Source organism: Schistocerca nitens, chromosome 4 (genome assembly GCF_023898315.1).
Source record: "Schistocerca nitens isolate TAMUIC-IGC-003100 chromosome 4, iqSchNite1.1, whole genome shotgun sequence".
NCBI lineage: Eukaryota > Metazoa > Arthropoda > Insecta > Orthoptera > Acrididae > Schistocerca > Schistocerca nitens.
This window is the reverse complement of record NC_064617.1, coordinates 46,971,825-46,993,148: the sequence shown is the minus strand read 5'-3', so window position 1 is coordinate 46,993,148 and position 21,324 is coordinate 46,971,825. Positions and strand designations below refer to the sequence as shown.

The window sequence follows — 21,324 nt, the reverse complement described above, 5'->3', positions numbered from 1 at the left end:
TGTCATGGAGAGCTGAATCAAATCAGTCTTCAGACTGAAGACCAAAACAACAACAATATCGTCATCATTTGCTTTGTTGTTTGTAAAATTGGTGTGCATGCAACACTTATGTACTTAAAAAATATAAATGCAGTTTTGTCAAACAGATGGATACTTCATTAGAATTGTTGTTGTTGTTGTTGTTGTGGTGGTGGTGGTCTTCAGTCCAGAGACTGGTTTGATGCAGTTCTCCATGCTACTCTAACCTGTGCAAGCTTCTTCATCTCCCAGTACCTACTGAAACCTACATCCTTCTGAATCTGTTTAGTGTATTCATCTCTTGGTCTCCCTCTACGATTTTTACCCTCCACACTGCCCTCCAATACTAAATTGGTGATCCCTTGATGCCTCAGAATATGTCCTTCCAACTGATCCCTTCGTCTAGTCAAGTTGTGCCACAAATTTCTCTTCTCCCCAATTCTATTCAATACCTCCTCATTAACTATGTGATCTACCCATCTGACCTTCAGCATTCTTCTGTAGCACCACATTTTGAAAGCTTAGAATATGGCACACAAAACAGAGACATTTATTATCTAGAACTGAAAATGGACACCATATATTTTGGATGGATTCACTATGTACTACAAACTGCCATACAGAATAAAAATCACACAGAACTTCATCCAGCCAATTCTGTTACCATTATCACAACAGCATGGAGACTATATTGTTTTTGGCACTGCATGGAATTTGGGTGATTATGCAGTAAATTCTAATTCCAGCTGGCCTTATGAAGGACTCCAAGTTTTATCACATTACTAGCTGAGTTTCTGGCATTACCAGGGTATGTATTTATTCCAATCTCCTATTAGACCATCTCCTCCTCCCTCCGCTCTCTGTCCATCTCTCCCTTCCCACTCTCTCAGTCCATCTCCTCCTTTACCCCCATCTATCCAGCTCCTCTACCCCCTCTCTCTTTCTCCCCCTTTACTGCTCCTCAGTCCACCTCCTCCACCACCTTTCTTTGTCTAATACTTCCACACCCTACTCCCTGTCCACCTCCACCTGCCCCTCTCTCGGCCAATCTCCTGTTTGCCTCTCTCTCTGTGAATCTTCTTCTCCCCCCTCTGTCCATCTGTTCCTTCCCCTTCTCTCTGTCCATCTCAGCCTCCCTCTCTCCCTGCTCCTCTCGTCTGCCTTCCTTTTTCTGATATCTCCCCCTGATTCCCTTCTCTGTCCATCTCTTCCTCTCCCCTCTCTCTTTTCATTTCCCCCTCCCCTCTCTATGTTCATCTCTTCCTCCTCCTCTGTCTATGCCAGTGTCTTCTTTCCTGCTCACCGTGTGTCCATCTCCTCCCCTTCCCCCTCCCTCCACCATTCCCTCTCCATGTTGTTACACTCACCCCTACAGGAGGCTGGTGGTTCTTACCCTCACAGCATTTCTTTCCACACTGTAATTAATATTTGTATAAAACTTGGCTGAAATCATTCCAGGGGATTAGGATGAAATTTTTGACCATGTCTTTGCCCACATATGCAATTGTGCATGTGTTTGGAGCTTATGGCTATGTACACGCTTGCCAAATATGTTTCGCATATATCTAACATATTTCACATTTATTTGTATGCATTTGCACCTTTATGTATAGCAGCCTTCATCCTCCAGTTTTGTTTTCACACAGTACAATTTTGATAATGCCATATTTCCTAAACTATGTGCTGTACAATAATATAATTTGCAGGTGGTATATTTGGATACTGTGTTGTGCATAGAGTTAGTAGTAAAGACGTAACAAATTAAAACATCATGCTTGATGTGGCAGGTTTTCAAACATCTCAGTGTTTATGATATCGTATCTACTCAACTGTGTGTGATACAATGATATAATTTTCCTTGTACATTCAGTGCATACATGAATACTGTCTGCAAAATGTATCAGGAATACAGTTACTAGTAAAGAAGTAATAAATCAAAATGTCATGCTTCATGCAGCAGTTTTACTGCATGAACTGCAAAAATGTAGTAAGAAATAAAATTTTTTTCCTTTCATCATTTGGTGGGGGCTGTCAGCAAGAAAAAGTTTCATAAAGGTTTGGAATTATGTGTAGAGTTTGTTGCAAGTCTCCAAGTGCTCTCATTCTCAAATATTGCATGACTGAAGTATGGGTATTGCACTTTGTGGGCTAAGCTGCTTCCCCCACCCCTAATCCCCACCCCTCCCATGACCACACCAACCCCTTTCATAGATAGGTGGTTCTTACCCACACAGCAATGATTTCCTGCCAACAAGTGATACATGTACCAAGTTTGGTTGAAATCAGGCCAGTCGTTTAGGAGGAGATGTGGAACATACACACATAAATAAATACACAGGGTGTCTCTCCTAAGAGCCATCAGTCATATGTTCTCTGGTGTTTTAGCAGATATTTGCAATTTTGCTTTTGCATGGTTAGCTGGAGTTAGTCCAAGAAAACAGTGCTCATTACATCTTTTATGCAGTGCACAGTGTAGACAGAGAGCGTCAATTGTTACAAACAAAATGATTTTGAAAGTGGAATTCTACATACCCATGTGATAGAGCAGATGCAGACTAGTCTAGAACAATATTTGTTTTGTCAATATGTACCAACAGAGGCAGTAAAACATAAAGGATAACCAGTACTCCAACAGAAACTCAGTAGTGTCACATGCTTGGTGGTAGCGGTCAGCGTTGGCCTCGGGCAGTGCTGTCACTGCTGGAGCACTGGTTATTCTTTGAGATTTAGTGACCCTGTCAATACATATTGATAAAACAAATATTATATGAGACTAATTTGGGTCCACTCTATTGAACGGGCACATAAAATTCTGCCTTAAAAACAAGTTTGTTTGTAATGGGAACAAAGTGACACCTTCCATTGACACTGGGTTTTGCATGAAGGATGTGATGAGCACTATTTGTCTGGGCTGACTCCAGATACACAATGCAAAAACGAAATTGAAACTATCAACCATAAAACCATAGAAAATGCACCTGACGACTATTAGGAGAGACACCTTTTTGTACATACATTCATTTATAGATTATGTATGGGTAAGGAAGTAAGCATGGCTTAAGCTTCCACAGTATCACCACAAGAGAAGGCAATTGTGATCCTGAAGAGACAACTTCAGAAGTAACAAAATTGGAAACTCTGTCAATATGAAAGGAAGTAAACAATATTTTGATGGGATGGATTGAGTAAATATAATGCTAAACTATAAATTTGATGGCACAACTATAAAAAACTTAGAAATATGCAGTTTTATTTAAAATGTATAGCAAAGAGGGGACCATCACAGTTCGGCCAACAAGATGATGTCTTGCTGCTGTATTGCTATGTTCAAGAAGGGGCAATCCTCTGTGCAAAAGCATTTTGAGTCTTTACATGGGCTAATGCAAGTGTCACAGTTCAGGTACAATGAACTAGTTTTACACTGCATACAGTGGTTTAAATAGGTTCTTAAGGTGTTTGGCTGGTGGTTCAACTGTGAAATGCATCTCCAAATTACCAGCCATTTGTACTCAAGTTATTGCTTTCTTCTTGAAATTAGCAACAGCAGACCAGCTGTGACTGCCTATGAGAAGGAACATGACAACCATGTTGCACTAAGTCCTTTGCATTATAGATCTACTCACTAAATACACAGGGGACAGGCACAATAATGTGAACATTGGTAGTAATGGGATGATTGTGTTCAACTGTCAACGCAGCTTAGGCATGTGTCGCACTGGACTGTATGTGTTCAGTATGTACTAGGCATCAGTGCAGGTTGTTTGTGAGCAGTGCACATTTCCTATTTGCACTCAGAGGCCAAGGTTGATGTGCAATGAAAGACCTAACAGAGTTCCAAAGAGGGCCGATTGTGGGGGCCTGATTAGCTGGAGCATCAGTAACCAAGAAAGCCTACTTATTGAATGTTTCAATATGAACTGTTTCAACAGTCATGACAGCCTACACAAAACATGGAAAGACACCATTGTCTAAACGTAATAATTGGTGAAAATCAAAACTAAATGACAGAGTGTGTCATAGACTAACACAAATTGTGTCAAAATAATGCAAAAATACGGTGATGAAAGTGACTGCAGAGCTCAATAGCTATCTTCGAACCCTGTATCTATCAACACTGTCTGCCTAGAACTCCATAAAGTGAATATTCATCTATGAGCTGCTATTCTGAAACCATTAGTGATGACAACCAAGAAAAGAAGTATAAAACATGATGTCAGAAGCATAAATCCTGGATGGCTGATCATATAGTCCGACAAGTCAACGTTTTTGTTATTTCCATCAGACTGGGTTTACATCTGGATAATGTCAAAAGAAGCCTACAATCCTGATTGCTTGATTCCAATGGTTAAGCATGGAGGTGGAAGTGTGATGGGTGTTGGCAGCCATATCATGTTATTCTCTCAAAGGCCATGTTACAGCCAACAATTATGTGAACATTTTAGGTGATCAGGTGCACCCCATGTTTCAAATGTTGTTCCCCAAGAATTATGCCATATTTAAGTATGATAATCCACCCATTCGCAAAGCCAGGACAGTACAATCATGGTATGAGGAGCATGTAACTTAAACTGCAACATCTTCCCTGGCCAGCAGAGTCCCCAGACTTGAACGTTGTCAAACCCTTGTGGGCAGTATTGGCGCACAGACTCTAGAGCAGATTTCCGACCCCCTCGTCACTACAGAAGGAAGAAGAGGTACTGATTGAAGAGTGGCATAACATTCCACTGGAGACTCTGCAGTCATATGCCAGTATTCCAATAAGAATCACAGCTGAAATGAGCAAATGGGGGTCCAACCCCTTATTAATAAACCATGCCCAAGTAATTATAGGTGTTTATATTATTTTGCCTATCCCCTGTATACATTAATCAGATTGCATGGTAGACCTGGAAGCTGTTGGTCCTTGTGCTAAAACTGTGACAAAGACAAGCAAAATACATGTTAGTAAATTTTGGAAATGATATGGTTTTCCAAGGTGTTCTGTTTGTGTCTTGATTAATACAACAGTTTTGATGTTGGAATTCTACTGTTCCCAAATTTGACTGGCAGCATCAGAGCTGCAGTATAGTTGTCTAACTTCAAGAAATTTTATATAATTTCATACTTTCCAGGTAATCTGTAGACTTCAAGCTGATCATTGTAGCTGTGGTGACAAATCAAAAGTAATGACAATGCTGGAAGAATGTATGAAAACAATGTCCCAGTGTGTCGAATACATTACTTTTTTTATTTTTTTTAAATTTATTTTAAGTCAGTGTATAATTAATTCAAAACAGGAATCTAATTGACTATGTCGCGCCTCCCAGTGTAATAATTCTTGGTAGTCTTCTGAGGTATTGGCATCAGTTTTCAGCAGGACTTAGAAGCAGCAGTGTCTCTCCTGAAGATGCCAGACATATGGATTACTGAAATACTGAGTCATGTTCATTTTAGGACCCAAGAGTAAACCAAATTAGACTAGTTTCTTGTGGTTCTATCTTTGTTTCTTCCTTCTTGGAAATACACACATTCAAGAATTAAACACTGTCTCACAACTTTCATATTCCCAATTGAAACTTTGTTTGCTTTGAAATATTGCACATTAGTAAGGTAAAATATTAAACTTTAAAGATAACAGCAATTTATCACTAGGTACCTTTCTCAAACTGGTAGTGATAAAATCTAGAGTAGAGTGTACATTGGTTTCACATGTTCCTCTTGGTCATAAGTTTTCTTTGGCTTATGAACTGTCTTTCCGATATGGCACTGCTGCACAGATATAGTGTGCAAAGTACAGTGCTTCTAAATAAACTAAATTTTATAGATATTACAAAAACTGAAGTCATTATTTTATTAAATTTATGGGGAAGTATCATCAAATGGGGTGATTTCGGACACTGGGGCGAATTCAAACAGTATGGCTTATTTGCTCTTTGGCACTGCATAGAAACAAAGAATTAATATAATAGAGGGAAACATTCCACGTGGGAAAAATATATCTAAAAACAAAGATGATGTGACTTACCAAACGAAAGTGCTGGCAGGTCGATAGACACACAAACAAACACAAACACACACACAAAATTCTAGCTTTCGCAACCAACGGTTGCCTCGTCAGGAAAGAGGAAAGGAGAGGGAAAGACGAAAGGATTTGGGTTTTAAGGGAGAGGGTAAGGAGTCATTGCAATCCCGAGAGCGGAAAGACTTACCTTGGGGGAAAAAAGGACGGGTATACACTCGCACACACACACACACATATCCATCCACACATATACAGACACAAGCAGACATATTTAAAGACCAAGAATTAGTTATTTGAACATCTGTGCACCAGTTATTTTAAGCGCAAGATGGCATTTATTGCTTTCCACAACTTGTATTTTGCATCAGTTGTTTCCCTAGGTGAATAGTTGATGAACAGTCTCAGTGTTAAAAATCCATGCATTATCGTAAAGTGGAAACTTTCTATTGTTGCGTCGAGTGGGAAGTTATTGTAACCGTAATTGTCGATGCACTCCGTAGCTAACAGCATTGAGACAATTTCTGTATAAGTTTGTCAAGTTTCTCGTGCAAGGTTATAAAATAATGACAGTTTTTGTAAAACTGTGTATTGTATGGGGTGATATCGGACAGCTCCAAGAACGTATAGGAGCAGGAGAGGTGCTACAGTATTGTGTAATTATGACCCAGAAATTTTATATAAAGCTGTTCGTAATATTCAGAGTGGTAAATTATCATACAGAAAAGTGTGTGATTTGTAGGGTATACCTAAATCAACCCTTCAAAATGAAGTGCAGGAAGCACATCCGAAAAAAATGGGAGGACAGCCAGTGCTAAATGAAGAAGAAGAAGAAATGTTAAAGCAAGGTGTCCTGAGGGCTGCACATTGTGGATTTCCCTTCACTAAATTGGGTATTAGATATTTAGTTAAAGGCTACCTTCATAAATCTGGCCAAAAAGAGAAGAAATTTCATAATAATTTGCCAGGAGAAGAATGGGTGCACTTGTTCCTCAAACAACAGTCAGAAGATCTATCTGTTCACTTAAGGAAAAATATTAAACGAGCTCATGCAGAAATGAACAAAGAGACTGTTAAAATGTTTTTCTCCAATATGAAGCAACATGATCAACTATGATGAAACCATCATTTTGTATCACTTATTCGTAACAAAGGGCTACCTTAAAATGTGTAACATGTCACCACAATAAAATAAAAAGCACATATAATTTAAAAAAAAGACAGTAACTGTCTGAATTCACCCTCTATATACTGTAACTTGGGACAGAGATTTAAAAAACACATGTGTCCAAAATCACCCCAATCCATGGTGTGACTTTGGACACTTTATTTATCTACCTCAGATAAATATACCTACATATACACTTTCTTCTTCTGGGATATTTTATTTGTTACACATATACCCTACCACTTCCATAACAATCAATTTAATCTAACAATATATACGAAAGTTACAATCAAAATAACGAGAAAACCACCCGAAATCACCGCATTTGACGGTACTGAAAGGATTGTTACCGTGATCAGATTTGTGAAGAATTTTGTAAGTTGCTGTAAACAGTGGTCACAAGGCTGAAGTAGTTAATAAAGTGTCTCAAAAATTTAAAACAGAGCACTTTTAGAGAACAGACTTTGTTGCATTACAAGATTAACATCAAGTGCAACAAACAGTGTACATGCCTACAGAATATAGACAAAAAGTGTCACATTCAATAGCATAACAGTTTCAGGAAAGAGAGTTAAGAATGTAGGCTAAAACATGATACAAGTAAATCAAGTGGCAAATTTAAGGCATTGAGAATCTACAGGATCAAGTGCAAAGACTATCATGAACTGTATATAGGTCAGACAGGTAAAACTTCCAAGATCCAGTTTACAGAACACACAGCAATACAAATAATAAGACAGCATATGAAGATCATCTCAAGTAACTCAGCATGATTAATAGAAACACATCTTGAAATTTTACATACAGCAACTAAGAGACATTTTTTAAATGTTGTGGAAGAACTTGAATTATATGTACACCACCTAACAGAACCAGATAAAATACTTAATCTTCAGTGTGTCTTCATGAATTCAGTGTACTACAAGAATTTTGATGATCTGCTTAGATGAGCCAATTACAAGCAGTTGAACACCTTTGCAATAAACCCACTTGGCACAAGACAACATGACCTCAGCAGCTCACCACACTCATTGGCAGCATGGCTGAAAGACAGTGTGGCCACAGACAGACTGAGCCCTGTGTACACAAGCAGAATACACTTCAGATGCCCTCTTGTGGAACTGTGTGTACTGTTTTAGTTCACTGTTTCATTTTATTCACAAATTTGAGCAAGGTGTGTTATATATCAGTGTTACATACATTATCTATTTTACTCCTTAATGTCAAATTATTTGTACTGTCTCTTTGGAATAGTTCTGTGTTACATTTTAAGAATGCATGCATCAGCATTTTATCTCCCCTCTCACCTTCCTCCCTCCTCTACCCTTCATTCGTGATGTATGAATTTGCATTGTGCATAGTGGGTTCAGTATAATGTTTGATGCCATGGAATGTACTCACAAACATACTTTTGTGTTATTACTTCTATTGTACAACTTTGACTTCTTTTTGAAGAATTATGACTCTTCACTATTAATGATTAATCAGGTACTGTTAAATGTATTTTAATTTTATGTCTTAACTAGTCTCAGTCTATGTAACAGCAGTACGCAGTTACAATTACAAAATCTTTAATTTCAAATATTTTTCTATGTCATCTAAGAAAATAGTCATTCATTAATATAACTTTTAATTTTTTTTAGATCTGAAGATGATAATTGCTTATGACCAAAACTAGTAACCCAGCATGAATATGTGCAATGAGACTTAATAATAATAATAATAATAATAATAATAACATAAAGTTGTAAGAACTGCTGTGATTTGTGTGGATATAGCAGTGAGAATATCTTTTAGTATTATGATGGTAGTCACCAGCTATTAGAAAAATGACACATAACAGGCTATTCTCTTCATGGAATTGCTTTTAACAGTGGATCAACTAGAATAACGAAACATAGCTCTCGGCATAGTAAGGTGCACAGTGCATTGTGTCCTTTAAAGAGCAAGCTGCATCCCTTACACAAAATACAACATAAGAATGCAGTTCCTTGGAATGTGTCTAACATGCTCTGTATTACTAGCAATATTCCTTACCCAGTTTCAAGGACTGGTGGTGGTGACATGAACTACTAATTTCCAAAATTATATCAAATATCTTTGGTTATGTGTACAAAATGGGAATAAACTTTCATCATGTAGGGCATTCACTTCAGAGCATTCAGCTATCATTTTACTTATTAGTTATTTTCATTCTCCTGGAGTGTATGAAGAGATACACAGCTTGAATTTGAGGATTATTTTTAGAGTTATTCTTTGTTTCTTACACTGGTAAAATCATTTGATAAGCCATACTTTTTAGTGTAAAGACTGTGGTAAGTTGCTGTGTTATACAGTGTTGTTGTTGTGGTCTTCAGTCCTGAGACTGGTTTGATGCAGCTCTCCATGATACTCTATCCTGTGCAAGCTTCTTCATCTCCCAGTACCTACTGCAACCTACATCCTTCTGAGTCTGCTTAGTGTATTCATCTCTTGGTCTCCCTCTACGATTTTTACCCTCCACGCTGCCCTCCAATGCTAAATTTGTGATCCCTTGATGCCTCAAAACATGTCCTACCAACCGAACCCTTCTTCTAGTCAAGTTGTGCCACAAACTCCTCTTCTCCCCAATCCTATTCAGTTCCTCCTCATTAGTTATGTGATCTACCCATCTAATCTTCAGCATTCTTCTGTAGCACCACATTTCGAAAGCTTCTATTCTCTTCTTGTCCAAACTGGTTATCGTCCATGTTTCACTTCCATAGATGGCTACACTCCATACAAATACTTTCAGAAACGACTTCCTGACACTTAAATCTATACTAGATGTTAACAAATTTCTCTTCTTCATAAACGATTTCCTTGCCATTGCCAGTCTACATTTTATATCCTCTCTACTTCGACCATCATCTGTTATTTTGCTCCACAAATAGCAAAACTCCTTTACTACTTAAAGTGTTTCATTTCCTAATCTAATCCCCTCAGCATCACCTGATTTAATTTGACTACATTCCATTATCCTTGTTTTGCTTTTGTTGATGTTCATCTTATATCCTCCTTTCAAGACACTGTCCATTCCGTTCAACTGCTCTTCCAAGTCCTTTGCTGTCTCTGACAGAATTACAATGTCATCGGCGAACCTCAAAGTTTTTATTTATTCTCCATGAATTTTAATACCTACTCCGAATTTTTCTTTTGTTTCCTTTACTGCTTGCTCAAGATACAGATTGAATAACATCGGAGAGAGGCTACAACCCTGTCTCACTCCTTTCCCAACCACTGCTTCCCTTTCATGCCCCTCGACTCTTATAACTGCCATCTGGTTTCTGTACAAATTGTAAATAGCCTTTCGCTCCATGTATTTTACCCCTGCCACCTTCAGAATTTGAAAGAGAGTATTCCAGTTAACATTGTCAAAAGCTTTCTCTAAGTCTACAAATGCTAGAAACGTAGGTTTGCCTTTTCTTAATCTTTCTTCTAAGATAAGTCGTAAGGTTAGTATTGCCTCACATGTTCCAACATTTCTACAGAATCCAAACTGATCTTCCCCGAGGTCCGCTTCTATCTGTTTTTCCATTCGTCTGTAAAGAATTCGCATTAGTATTTTGCAGCTGTGACTTATTAAACTGATAGTTCGGTAATTTTCACATCTGTTAACACCTGCTTTCTTTGGGATTGGAATTATTATATTCTTCTTGAACATCTGTGGTTATTTCGCCTGTCTCATACATCTTGCTCACCAGATGGTAGAGTTTTGTCATGACTGGCTCTCCCAAGGCCATCAGTAGTTCTAATGGAATGTTGTCTACTCCCGGGGCCTTGTTTCGACTCAGGCCTTTCAGTGCTCTGTCAAACTCTTCACGCAGTATCTTATCTCCCATTTCATCTTCATCTACATCCTCTTCCATTTCCATAATATTGTCCTCAAGTACATCGCCCTTGTATAAACCCTCTATATACTCCCACCTTTCTGCCTTCCCTTCTTTGCTTAGAACTGGGTTGCCATCTGAGCTCTTGATATTCATACAAGTGGTTCTCTTCTCTCCAAAGGTCTCTTTAATTTTCCTGTAGGCTGTATCTATCTTACCCCTAGTGAGACAAGCCTCTACATCCTTACATTTGTCCTCTAGCCATGCCTGCTTAGCCATTTTGCACTTCCTGTCGATCTCATTTTTGAGATGTTTGTATTCCTTTTTGCCTGCTTCATTTACTGCATTTCTCCTTTCATCAATTAAATTCAATATTTCTTCTGTTACCCAAGGATTTCTATTAGCCCTCGTCTTTTTACCTACCTGATCCTCTGCTGCCTTCACTACTGCATCCCTCAGAGCTACCCATTCTTCTTCTACTGTATTTCTTTCCCCCATTCCTGTCCCCCCTTATGCTCTCCCTGAAACTCTCTACAACCTCTGTTTTTTTTTTCAGTTTATCCAGGTCCCATCTCCTTAAATTCCCAACTTTTTGCAGTTTCTTCAGTTTCAATCTGCAGTTCATAACCAATAAATTGTGGTTAGAATCCACATCTGCCCCTGGAAATGTCTTACAATTTAAAACCTGGTTCCTAAATCTCTGTCTTACCATTATATAATCTATCTGATACCTTTTAGTATCTCCAGGATTCTTCCAGGTATACAACCTTCTTTTATGATTCTTGAACCAAGTGTTAGCTATGATTAAGTTATGCTCTGTGCAAAATTCTACAAGGCGGCTTCTTCTTTCATTTCTTCCCCCCAATCCATATTCAGCTACTATGTTTCCTTCTCTCCCTTTTTCTACTGACGAATTCCAGTCACCCATGACTATTAAATTTTCATCTCCCTTCACTACCTGCATAATTTCATTTATCTCATCATACATTTCATCAATTTCTTCATCATCTGCAGAGCTAGTTGGCATATAAACTTGTACTACTGTAGTAGGCATGGGCTTTGTGTGTATCTTGGTCACAATAATGCGTTCACTATGCTGTTTGTAGTAGCTAACCCGCACTCCTATTTTTTTATTCATTATTAAACCTATTCCTGCATTACCCCTATTTGATTTTGTATTTATAACCCTGTAGTCACCTGACCAAAAGTCTCGTTCGTCCTGCCACCGAACTTCACTAATTCCCAGTATATCTAACTTTAACCTATACATTTCCTTTTTTAAATTTTTTAACCTACCTGCCCGATTAAGGGATCTGACATTCCACGCTCCGATCCGTAGAATGCCAGTTTTCTTTCTCCTGATAACGACGTCCTCTTGAGTAGTCCCCGCCCGGAGATCTGAATGGGGGACTATTTTACCTCCGGAATATTTTACCCAAGAGGACGCCATCATCATTTAATCATACAGTAAAGCTGCATGTCCTCGGGAAAAATTACGGCTGTAGTTTCCCCTTGCTATCAGCCGTTCGCAGTACCAGCACAGCAAGGCCGTTTTGGTTAATGTTACAAGGCCAGATCAGTCAATCATCCAGACTGTTGCCCCTGCAACTACTGAAAAGGCTGCTGCCCCTCTTCAGGAACCACATGCTTGTCTGGCCTCTCAACAGATACCCCTCCATTGTGGTTGCCCCTACGGTACGGCCATCTGTATCGCTGAGGCACGCAAGCCTCCCCACCAACGGCAAGGTCCATGGTTCATGGGGGAAGGTTATACAATATTACACAATTTATGCAGTACAAAGAACACTGCTGTCTTTAAATTCTTGGCTTATAGGAAGGGAAAGAAAGAATGGTGTGGCACTGTCAGCTGGAAGACTCTGAGGAATTGTTTAGTCACATAATTGGAAACGCTTTTGTTTTTTCATGCACAATAGTCCCTTTCCTTACAGGATATGAGAGGTGTATCTTAAGTGCATTTGTTGTGTGTAGGCGAGTTTTTAACATTATATTCATATAGTGTACAGTATTTCTGTTAGCTCTCCTCTGGAAGTTTCTGTGTCAGATGTTGGCAAAAAGTTTTTACAAAAGAGCTTGTTCTTCTAATATTTTCACTAAAAAAATTGTCTGGTACTAAAAAAAGCACAGAAAGTAAAGCTAATAAGAATGAACTAAGAATTACAGTGGATAATAATTGTTATTGCAGTTAAATTTCTGATAAAACATGCAAACTAACTGTGATGTAAGTGCACTTTCCAATCACAAATTTCAGTACTCAGTTTCAAATTAATCTACGTAGTGTATTATACTGATATTTTATCATGTGAATAACTATCAACTATTACATTTGTGTTTGTCATTTTATAACAATTACAGTATGAATAAACAAGTCAGATGGAAAATTTATACATCAGTAGCAAACAGAATATCCAAGAAAATCTGTTGAAGTTGCATGAATATGACATTTACAAAAATAAACAGTAGCAACAGCGAGCACTACACAAGACATGAATGCAAAGGAAAAAAAATGTATGGGTGCTGAAATACTCAAAAATCATTCATGAGTCATTTGTAATGCAAGGGCCTCCAATCCCAATTCCAACAAAATAAGCAATGCGTGCACTGCTAGAACCACTATTATCATTAACAGCAGCAGAACAACCACTATCACCACTACACCACAGGCATAATAATAGCAGAAGCAATTAATCAACTGCTAGTCAAAAGAAGACTGACACAACCATCACACTTCAAGAATTTTTTTCTGTTAAGCAGTCTGAAGGGAACACCAAGGTCAGTACATCATCATATCTGTGCCTTAATCCATTCACACTGCAACAGCAAAATGTACAAGGACTAGGCAACAAACTGTGAATAGTCATTTAAAAAGGTAATCTGATGGAAGCTTCTGTGTTGAGTATTAATCAGCACTGGCTACATAGACACACAGATCTGTGCAGCAAAAATACCAGACTTTGACCTGCTAATAGCTTATACAGGGAAACTTTTAAAGGTAGGGGAGAGGGGGTGTTTATCCCTTCTATGTTAAGAGTGATGTTCAATCTAGAGTGGTTAAACTTAATAAGTGATGTATGCTGGAAAATAATTTTAATACTTTATATGTGAATTGACAGACTGTGAACCCTTCATTGCTTACAGATCCACATGTGACTTGACCTTATTCTTACATAATACAGAAGATCTCCAAAATGAAATAACAACTAAGTCAATACACATATTGGAGCTTGGTGACTTTAATATCAATTTTAACAAGAGTAATGGGAAAGAGGAGCAAGTGATAAATCTGTTTTGCTTGTGCAACATGCAACCAACTGTGCATGAAATTATGAGATATGAAGATGTACCCAAAACAACATGTGATCAGATGTTTACCAGTAAACAAAACCAAAAAATATAAACAACTATTTTCAGGCCTCTGGTTCTGTCTTAGCACAATTACATTTTGAGTATGTAGTGCATCAGGACTCACTGTTTTCCCATTATTTCCACTCATATAATACACCACAAGGTATCTGACACACAACCACAACTACTACATCACAGAAGTAGGTAATATGAGTTCCACTCACTACAGAGAGTACAAGTTACCAGCTCTAACTGAGCAGAGAGCCAGATGTTCCAGGTAGGTGCACCCAACACAGCTAGCTTGTCCAGTTGCAAAATGCAGCTCTAGAGATGCCACTGGTAATGGCAAATGTGAGTGACAAAATTCAACACACTGAGTTTGAATATTTTATGATATGGCATTCCCATTAAAAAGAATCAAATAAAGTCAATGAGAAATTCAAGGCATAGGCAATGTAAGTGATTAAATAATATCAGTAGTTATCCTTAGAAACCCAAGCAGAGATGTAAAAACAAATACAACAACGAAACTGTACCTTAGAAAATACATAAGAGCCTGCAGAAAAGTTTTATTGACAGCTAAAAAATTAACCATTGATTCATATGTTAACAGTGGAAGCAATGAAACAAAATTGATCTGGAAGGTTATAAATAACAGCTTAGGAAAATGTAAAAGTAGAATCCATAACTTCAAAATTAAAAGCAAGGGTACAGTGATATAAGTTGCTCAATAGAGAGCAAATAAATTTAATGAACTGTTTACAAACAGACTATGAAACTTGATTAACAATATTCGCAATGTAAATGACAAAAATTAAAAACCAAGTAGTGAACAGACAATGTTTCTGTGACCAGTAACAGAAGTTGAGATAAAGAATGGTATTAATAAATTAAAAATGTCTAGTTGTGTTGGTAGAATTTTAGGCAAGGTAATCAAACACAGTTCCACCAGTACAGATTATCAGCTTACTGTTGTTAAAACTAAAACTATCCATAATAAAGCCACTCTTTTGGACAATATTCCTGACAAATAACTATAGACCAGTGTCACTATTGATAGGTTAATCAAAAGTAACTGAAAGACTTAGTATGAGAGACTAACTGATTACCTGAATGGAAATAAAATATTGAGTAATGCTCAGAATGGGTTTAGGAATAACAGATTAACAAAAACAGCAATATTTCATTTCATGAAAGAGGTCCTAAATGCCTTGTATACAGATATCCAAAGCATTTGATGTAATCATTGAATACTTACCTTGATTTCAAATAAATAAAACCTACTGAATGCATCAGAGATCCATGTTTGGCCCTCAGTTATTCCTGGTATATGTAAATGATTTCTGAAACATCTGATGACAGTAGATACAGTGATGTTTGCTGATGTCTATCACAAGGAAAGTTATAAAGGGAACATAAAAATTAAGTTAGGGAAGTACGCTATTGTATAAGCCCCATAAAGAAAATTTCTAGACGTATAGCTGGATGAGCACTTGAGATTAGAAAATCATCTAGAATTTTTTAATAGAAAGAAAAATTTTGTATGTACTAAGAATGCTTCAGGATTGTTGGAGCATTGAATCCCTGCTGTAAGACTGTTATGCTCATATGAATAGCTTGCATAAAAAGGGTGTGATCTTCTGGGGAAGCAGTTATGAAACTTTCAAACTTCACAAAAGGGCTACCACAATTATGAATCAGTTGCTCATAGAGAGTCATGCTGGTAAACCTCTAGAAGATTTCACATCATGACACTTGCTGTCTTACACATTTGTGAATGTGTGTGCTTCCAAAAATCTCAACAAAAAATTTCAGTGTTGATGAATCAGGGTCATAACTTCAAAACAAGAAACAGATGATTTTCACAAACATATTCACACATTAACCCTTTACCAAAACAATGTCTTTGTCAACCCAATATATTTTTAATGTGCTGCCTACACACTAAAGAAAATTAAGGAACTTCACAGAAAAAAAAAACAGCTTCCATAACAGAATATCTGAGCATGTAAAATTAAAATTATGTAGATACATCTGAAAAAAATGGTTGTACTTACACGGAAGCTCAGTAATAACCTAAATACAAGAAGTTCCATTGCAAGAAACTTTGGTAATGAAACCGTACCGTGTGTGTGTGTGTGTGTTGATTCTTATTTGTTTTGTTGAGTAGATTATTGTTAAAATCAGACAAAACCAACTGCCTTCATTTCCAAGACTTCGTTTCTGATTTTTACTACTTAAACAAACCAAGCACAATAGTCATGGTCATTTTTGAAAGTACTTAATTTTAAGGAATTATCTATTTAAAACAAACACAAAGCTGAGTGAAAAGTGAAGCACAATATGGATTTCAACTTACAGTACTGTTACATTGTTGAAAGCTGGAAAATTACTGAGAAAGTCATGCCACTCGTCCCTGAGTTCTAATGAGTACTGCTGAGCCACCAAGAGATATTCTTGTCCAAGGGAATCATATCGAACAAAATTTGTGAAATTAACTACATCCAAGACACCCATGCAGAAGTAATACAATCCAAAGATTGCTGCTGAACTTAAGTTGTCCACTGCTGCTAATACTGTACGATATGCCACCAATAACCTGCAAAAATAAATTTCCATTACATTTATTTTAATTAGATGAGCTCTTGAAAAAAATCTTAGAGAAGTATTTATTCTTGTAATAGGAAGGCTACAAATGGAAGGTGCACACATATGAATGTTAACAACAAAAATACAGCATATAACAACTTTATGATGAGGTACTGCAAAGTAGCATAACCACAATGTAAAGCAAATAGGATAAGGCATAAACTCATGTTTACTGTACTGAATGATTTTTGAAATTAATTCACTGACTGTGAAATCCTTGACATCAGCTGTATTATGTATAGTTCTACTACCCAATAGAGACTTATGAAAATTTGTGCTGGACTGGGATTTGAACCCTGATTTCTTGTTTATTGTGAATGGTCACCTTAATCACTTTGGTTATCAGTGCACGTTCCCCAGACTGACCCAAACTTCCATATGTTACACTGTCTATAGCCTAGAGCATGTGATGATAACAACATTGATCTCAAATTCTCATTGTCTCATTCTTCTTTTTGGGGGAATCAAATTAATGTTGTGAGCATTAGGTGCTGAATTGAGTGAACAATGATATAAAGAAAATAGACAAAAATCAAACAATGGAAAATTCAGGATGGAATGTAACAATATTAGAGAAGGAAAGTTGCTACTCACCATATAGCAGAGATGCTGAGTCGCGATAGGCACAACAAAAAGATTCACACAATTATAGCTTTTGGCTGCCCTCCAATTCTAAATTGGTGATCCCTTGATGCCTCAGAACATGTCCTACCAACTGATCCCTTCTTCTGGTCAACTTGTGCCACAAACTCCTCTTCTCCCCATCCTATTCAGTACCTCCTCATTAGTTATGTGATCTACCCATCTAATCTTCAGCATTCTTCTGTAGCACCACATTTCGAAAGCTTCTATTCTCTCCTTGTCCAAACTATTTATCGTCCATGTTTCACTTCCATACATGGCTACACTCCATACAAATACTTTCAGAAATGACTTCCTGACACTTAAATCTATACTCGATGTTAACAAATTTCTCTTCTTCAGAAACACTTTCCTTGCCATTGCCAGTCTACATTTTATATCCTCTCTACTTCGACCATCATCAGTTATTTTTCTCCCCAAATAGCAAAACTCCTTTACTATTTTAAGTGTCTCATTTCCTAATCTAATTCCCTCAGCATTCACCCAACTTAATTCGACTACATTCCATTATCCTTGTTTTGCTTTTGTTGATGTTCATCTTATATCCTCCTTTCAAGACACTGTCCATTCCGTTCAACTGCTCTTCCAAGTCCTTTGCTGCCACTGACAGAATTACAATGTCATCAGTGAACCTTAAAGTTTTTATTTCTTCTCCCTGGATTTTAATACCTACTCGGAATTTTTCGTTTGTTTCCTTTACTGCTTGCTCAAGATACAGATTGAATAACATCGGGGAGAGGCTACAACCCTGTCTCACTCCTTTCCCAACCACTGCTTCCCTTTCATGTCCCTCGACTCTTGTAACTGCCATCTGGTTTCTGTACAAATTGTAAATAGCCTTTCGCTCCCTGTATTTTACCCCTGCCACCTTTAGAATTTGAAAGAGAGTATTCCAGTCAACATTGTCAAAAGCTTTCTCTAAGTCTAGAAATGCTAGAAATGTAGGTTTGCCTTTTCTTAATCCAGCTTCTAAGGGTCAGTATTGCCTCACGTGTTCCAGTATTTCTATGGTATCTGAACTGATCATCCCCGAGGTCGGCTTCTACCAGTTTTTCCCCAAGGCCGTCAGTAGTTCTAATGGAATGTTGTCTACTCCCGGGGCCTTGTTTCGACTCAGGTCTTTCAGTGCTCTGTCAAACTCTTCACGCAGTATTGTATCTCCCATTTCATCTTCATCTACGTCCTCTTCCATTTCCATAATATTGTCCTCAAGTACATCGCTGCCCTTGTATAGACCGTCCATATACTCCTTCCACCTTTCTGCTTTCCCCTCTTTGCTAAGAACTGGGTTTCTATCTGAGCTCTTGATATTCATACAAGTGGCTCTCTTCTCTCCAAAGGTCTCTCTAATTTTCCTGTAGGCTGTATCTATCTTACTCCTAGTGAGATAACACTCTACATCCTTACATTTGTCCTCTAGCCATGCCTGCTCAGCCATTTTGCACTTCCTGCCATTCTCATTTTTGAGACGTTTGTATTCCTTTTTGCCTGCTTCATTTACTGCATTTTTATATTTTCTCCTTTCATCAATTAAATTCAATATTTCTTCTGTTACCCAAGGATTTCTACTAGCCCTCATCTTTTTACCTACTTGATCCTCTGCCGCCTTCACTACTTCATCCCTCAGAGATACCCATTCATCTTCTACTGTATTTCTTTTCACCATTCCTGTCAATTGTTCCCTTACGCTCTCCCTGAAACTCTGTACAACCTCTGGTTCTTTGAGTTTATCCAGGTCCCATCTCCTTAAATTCCCACCTTTTTGCAGTTTCTTCAGTTTTAATCTACAGTTCATAACCAACAGATTGTGGTCAGAGTCCACATCTGCCCCTGGAAATGTCTTTCAATTTAAAACCTGGTTCCTAAATCTCTGTCTTACCGTTATATAATCTATCTGATTCCTTTTAGTATCTCCAGGATTCTTCCATGTATACAACCTTCTTTTATGATTCTTGAACCAAGTGTTAGCTATGATTAGATTATGCTCTGTGCAAAATTCTACCAGACAACCTCCTCTTTCATTTCTTACCCCCAATCCATATTCACCTACTATGTTTCCTTCTCTCCCATTTCCTACTGACGAATTCCAGTCACCCATGACTATTAAATTTTCATCTCCCTTCACTACCTGAATAATTTCTTTTATCTCATCATACATTTCTTCAATTTCTTCGTCATCTGCAGAGCTAGTTGGCATATAAACTTGTACTACTGTAGTAGGCATGGGCTTTGTGTGTATCTTGGCCACAATAATGCGTTCATTATGCTGTTTGTAGTAGCTTACAGGCACTCCTATTTTTTTATTCATTATTAAACCTACTCCTGCATTACTCCTATTTGATTTTGTATTTATGATCCTGTATTTGCCTGACCAAAAGTCTTGTTCGTCCTGCCACCGAACTTCACTAATTCCCAGTATATCTAACTTTAACCTATACATTTCCTTTTTTAAATTTTCTAACCTACCTGCCCGATTAAGGGATCTGACATTCCACGCTCCGATCCATAGAATACCAGTTTTCTTTCTCCTGATAACGACATCCTCCTGAGTAGTCCCCACCCGGAGATCCGAATGGGGGACTATTTTACCTCTGGAATATTTTACCCAAGAGGACGCCATCATCATTTAACCATACAGTACAGCCGCATGCCCTCGGGAAAAATTACGGCTGTAGTTTCCCCTTGCTTTCAGCCATTCGCAGTACCACAACAGCAAGGCCTTTTTGGTTAATGTTACAAGGCCAGATCAGTCAATCATCCAGACTGTTGCCCCTGCAAATACTGAAAAGGCTGCTGCCCCTCTTCAGGAACCACACATTTGTCTGGCCTCTCAACAGATACCCCTCCATTGTGGTTGCACCTACGGTACGGCTATCTGTATCGTTGAGGCACGCAAGCCTCCCTACCAATGGCAAGGTCCATGCTTCATGGTGGGGCTGAAATGATTAATGTGACCATTTATGATGAGTGGAAAATCGGGGATTGAGACCTGGTCTGGCACAAATTTTCATGTCACTAGTGGGTAGCATAACTGCACTTAATATTGCTGATGTCAAGGATTTCGCAGTCAGCAAAATTAATTTTGAAAATATTTTGTACAACTGTCGATCATCAACAATCTGTTCTTTCACACATGCATGTGGATAATACTGAATGAAGTGAAGAAAGATTACATGTTAGAGATTAAAGCACTGTTGAACAGAGTGAAAAGTGAAAGGAAATTGAATTATTGACATACATTTAGTGGACCTTCATCTCCGAATTTGTATTCAACATTTGTGTTTGCTGAGAGAGCCTTTACATATAGTCCACAGAGGAAACAGAAATTTTCAAATGCACCTTTAAATCAGACATTACCATCTAAAACATCAAATTTGAGTTAAATTTTTGTACCATGTCACTCACTCTTCCAGTTTCATGTTGCTGTTGTAGTTGTTGTGTGGTAGTGGTGGTCTTCAGTACAAATACTGGTTTCATGCAGCTCTCCATGATAGTCTAACATGTGCAAGCCTCTTATTGTAGTCAAGACTTGGTCTCCCTCTACAATTTTTGTCCCTAATACTTCACCCCATTGCCAAATTTACTGCTTCTTGATGCCTCAGTATTTGTCCACTCAACAGGTCACTTCTCAATTTCTT

At 37.9% G+C, this 21,324-nt stretch overlaps 1 protein-coding gene across 1 annotated transcript in view; it reads right to left on the bottom strand.

Moving 5' to 3' along the window:
- The window catches only part of LOC126251469 (atrial natriuretic peptide receptor 2-like), a 301,860-nt gene that overhangs the window by 161,204 nt on the left and 119,332 nt on the right, over positions 1-21,324 (bottom strand). The window contains exon 4 of the mRNA XM_049951908.1: positions 16,755-16,994. Within this exon, the coding sequence (XP_049807865.1) occupies positions 16,755-16,994 (240 nt within the window). The remainder of the gene's footprint in view (positions 1-16,754; positions 16,995-21,324) is intronic.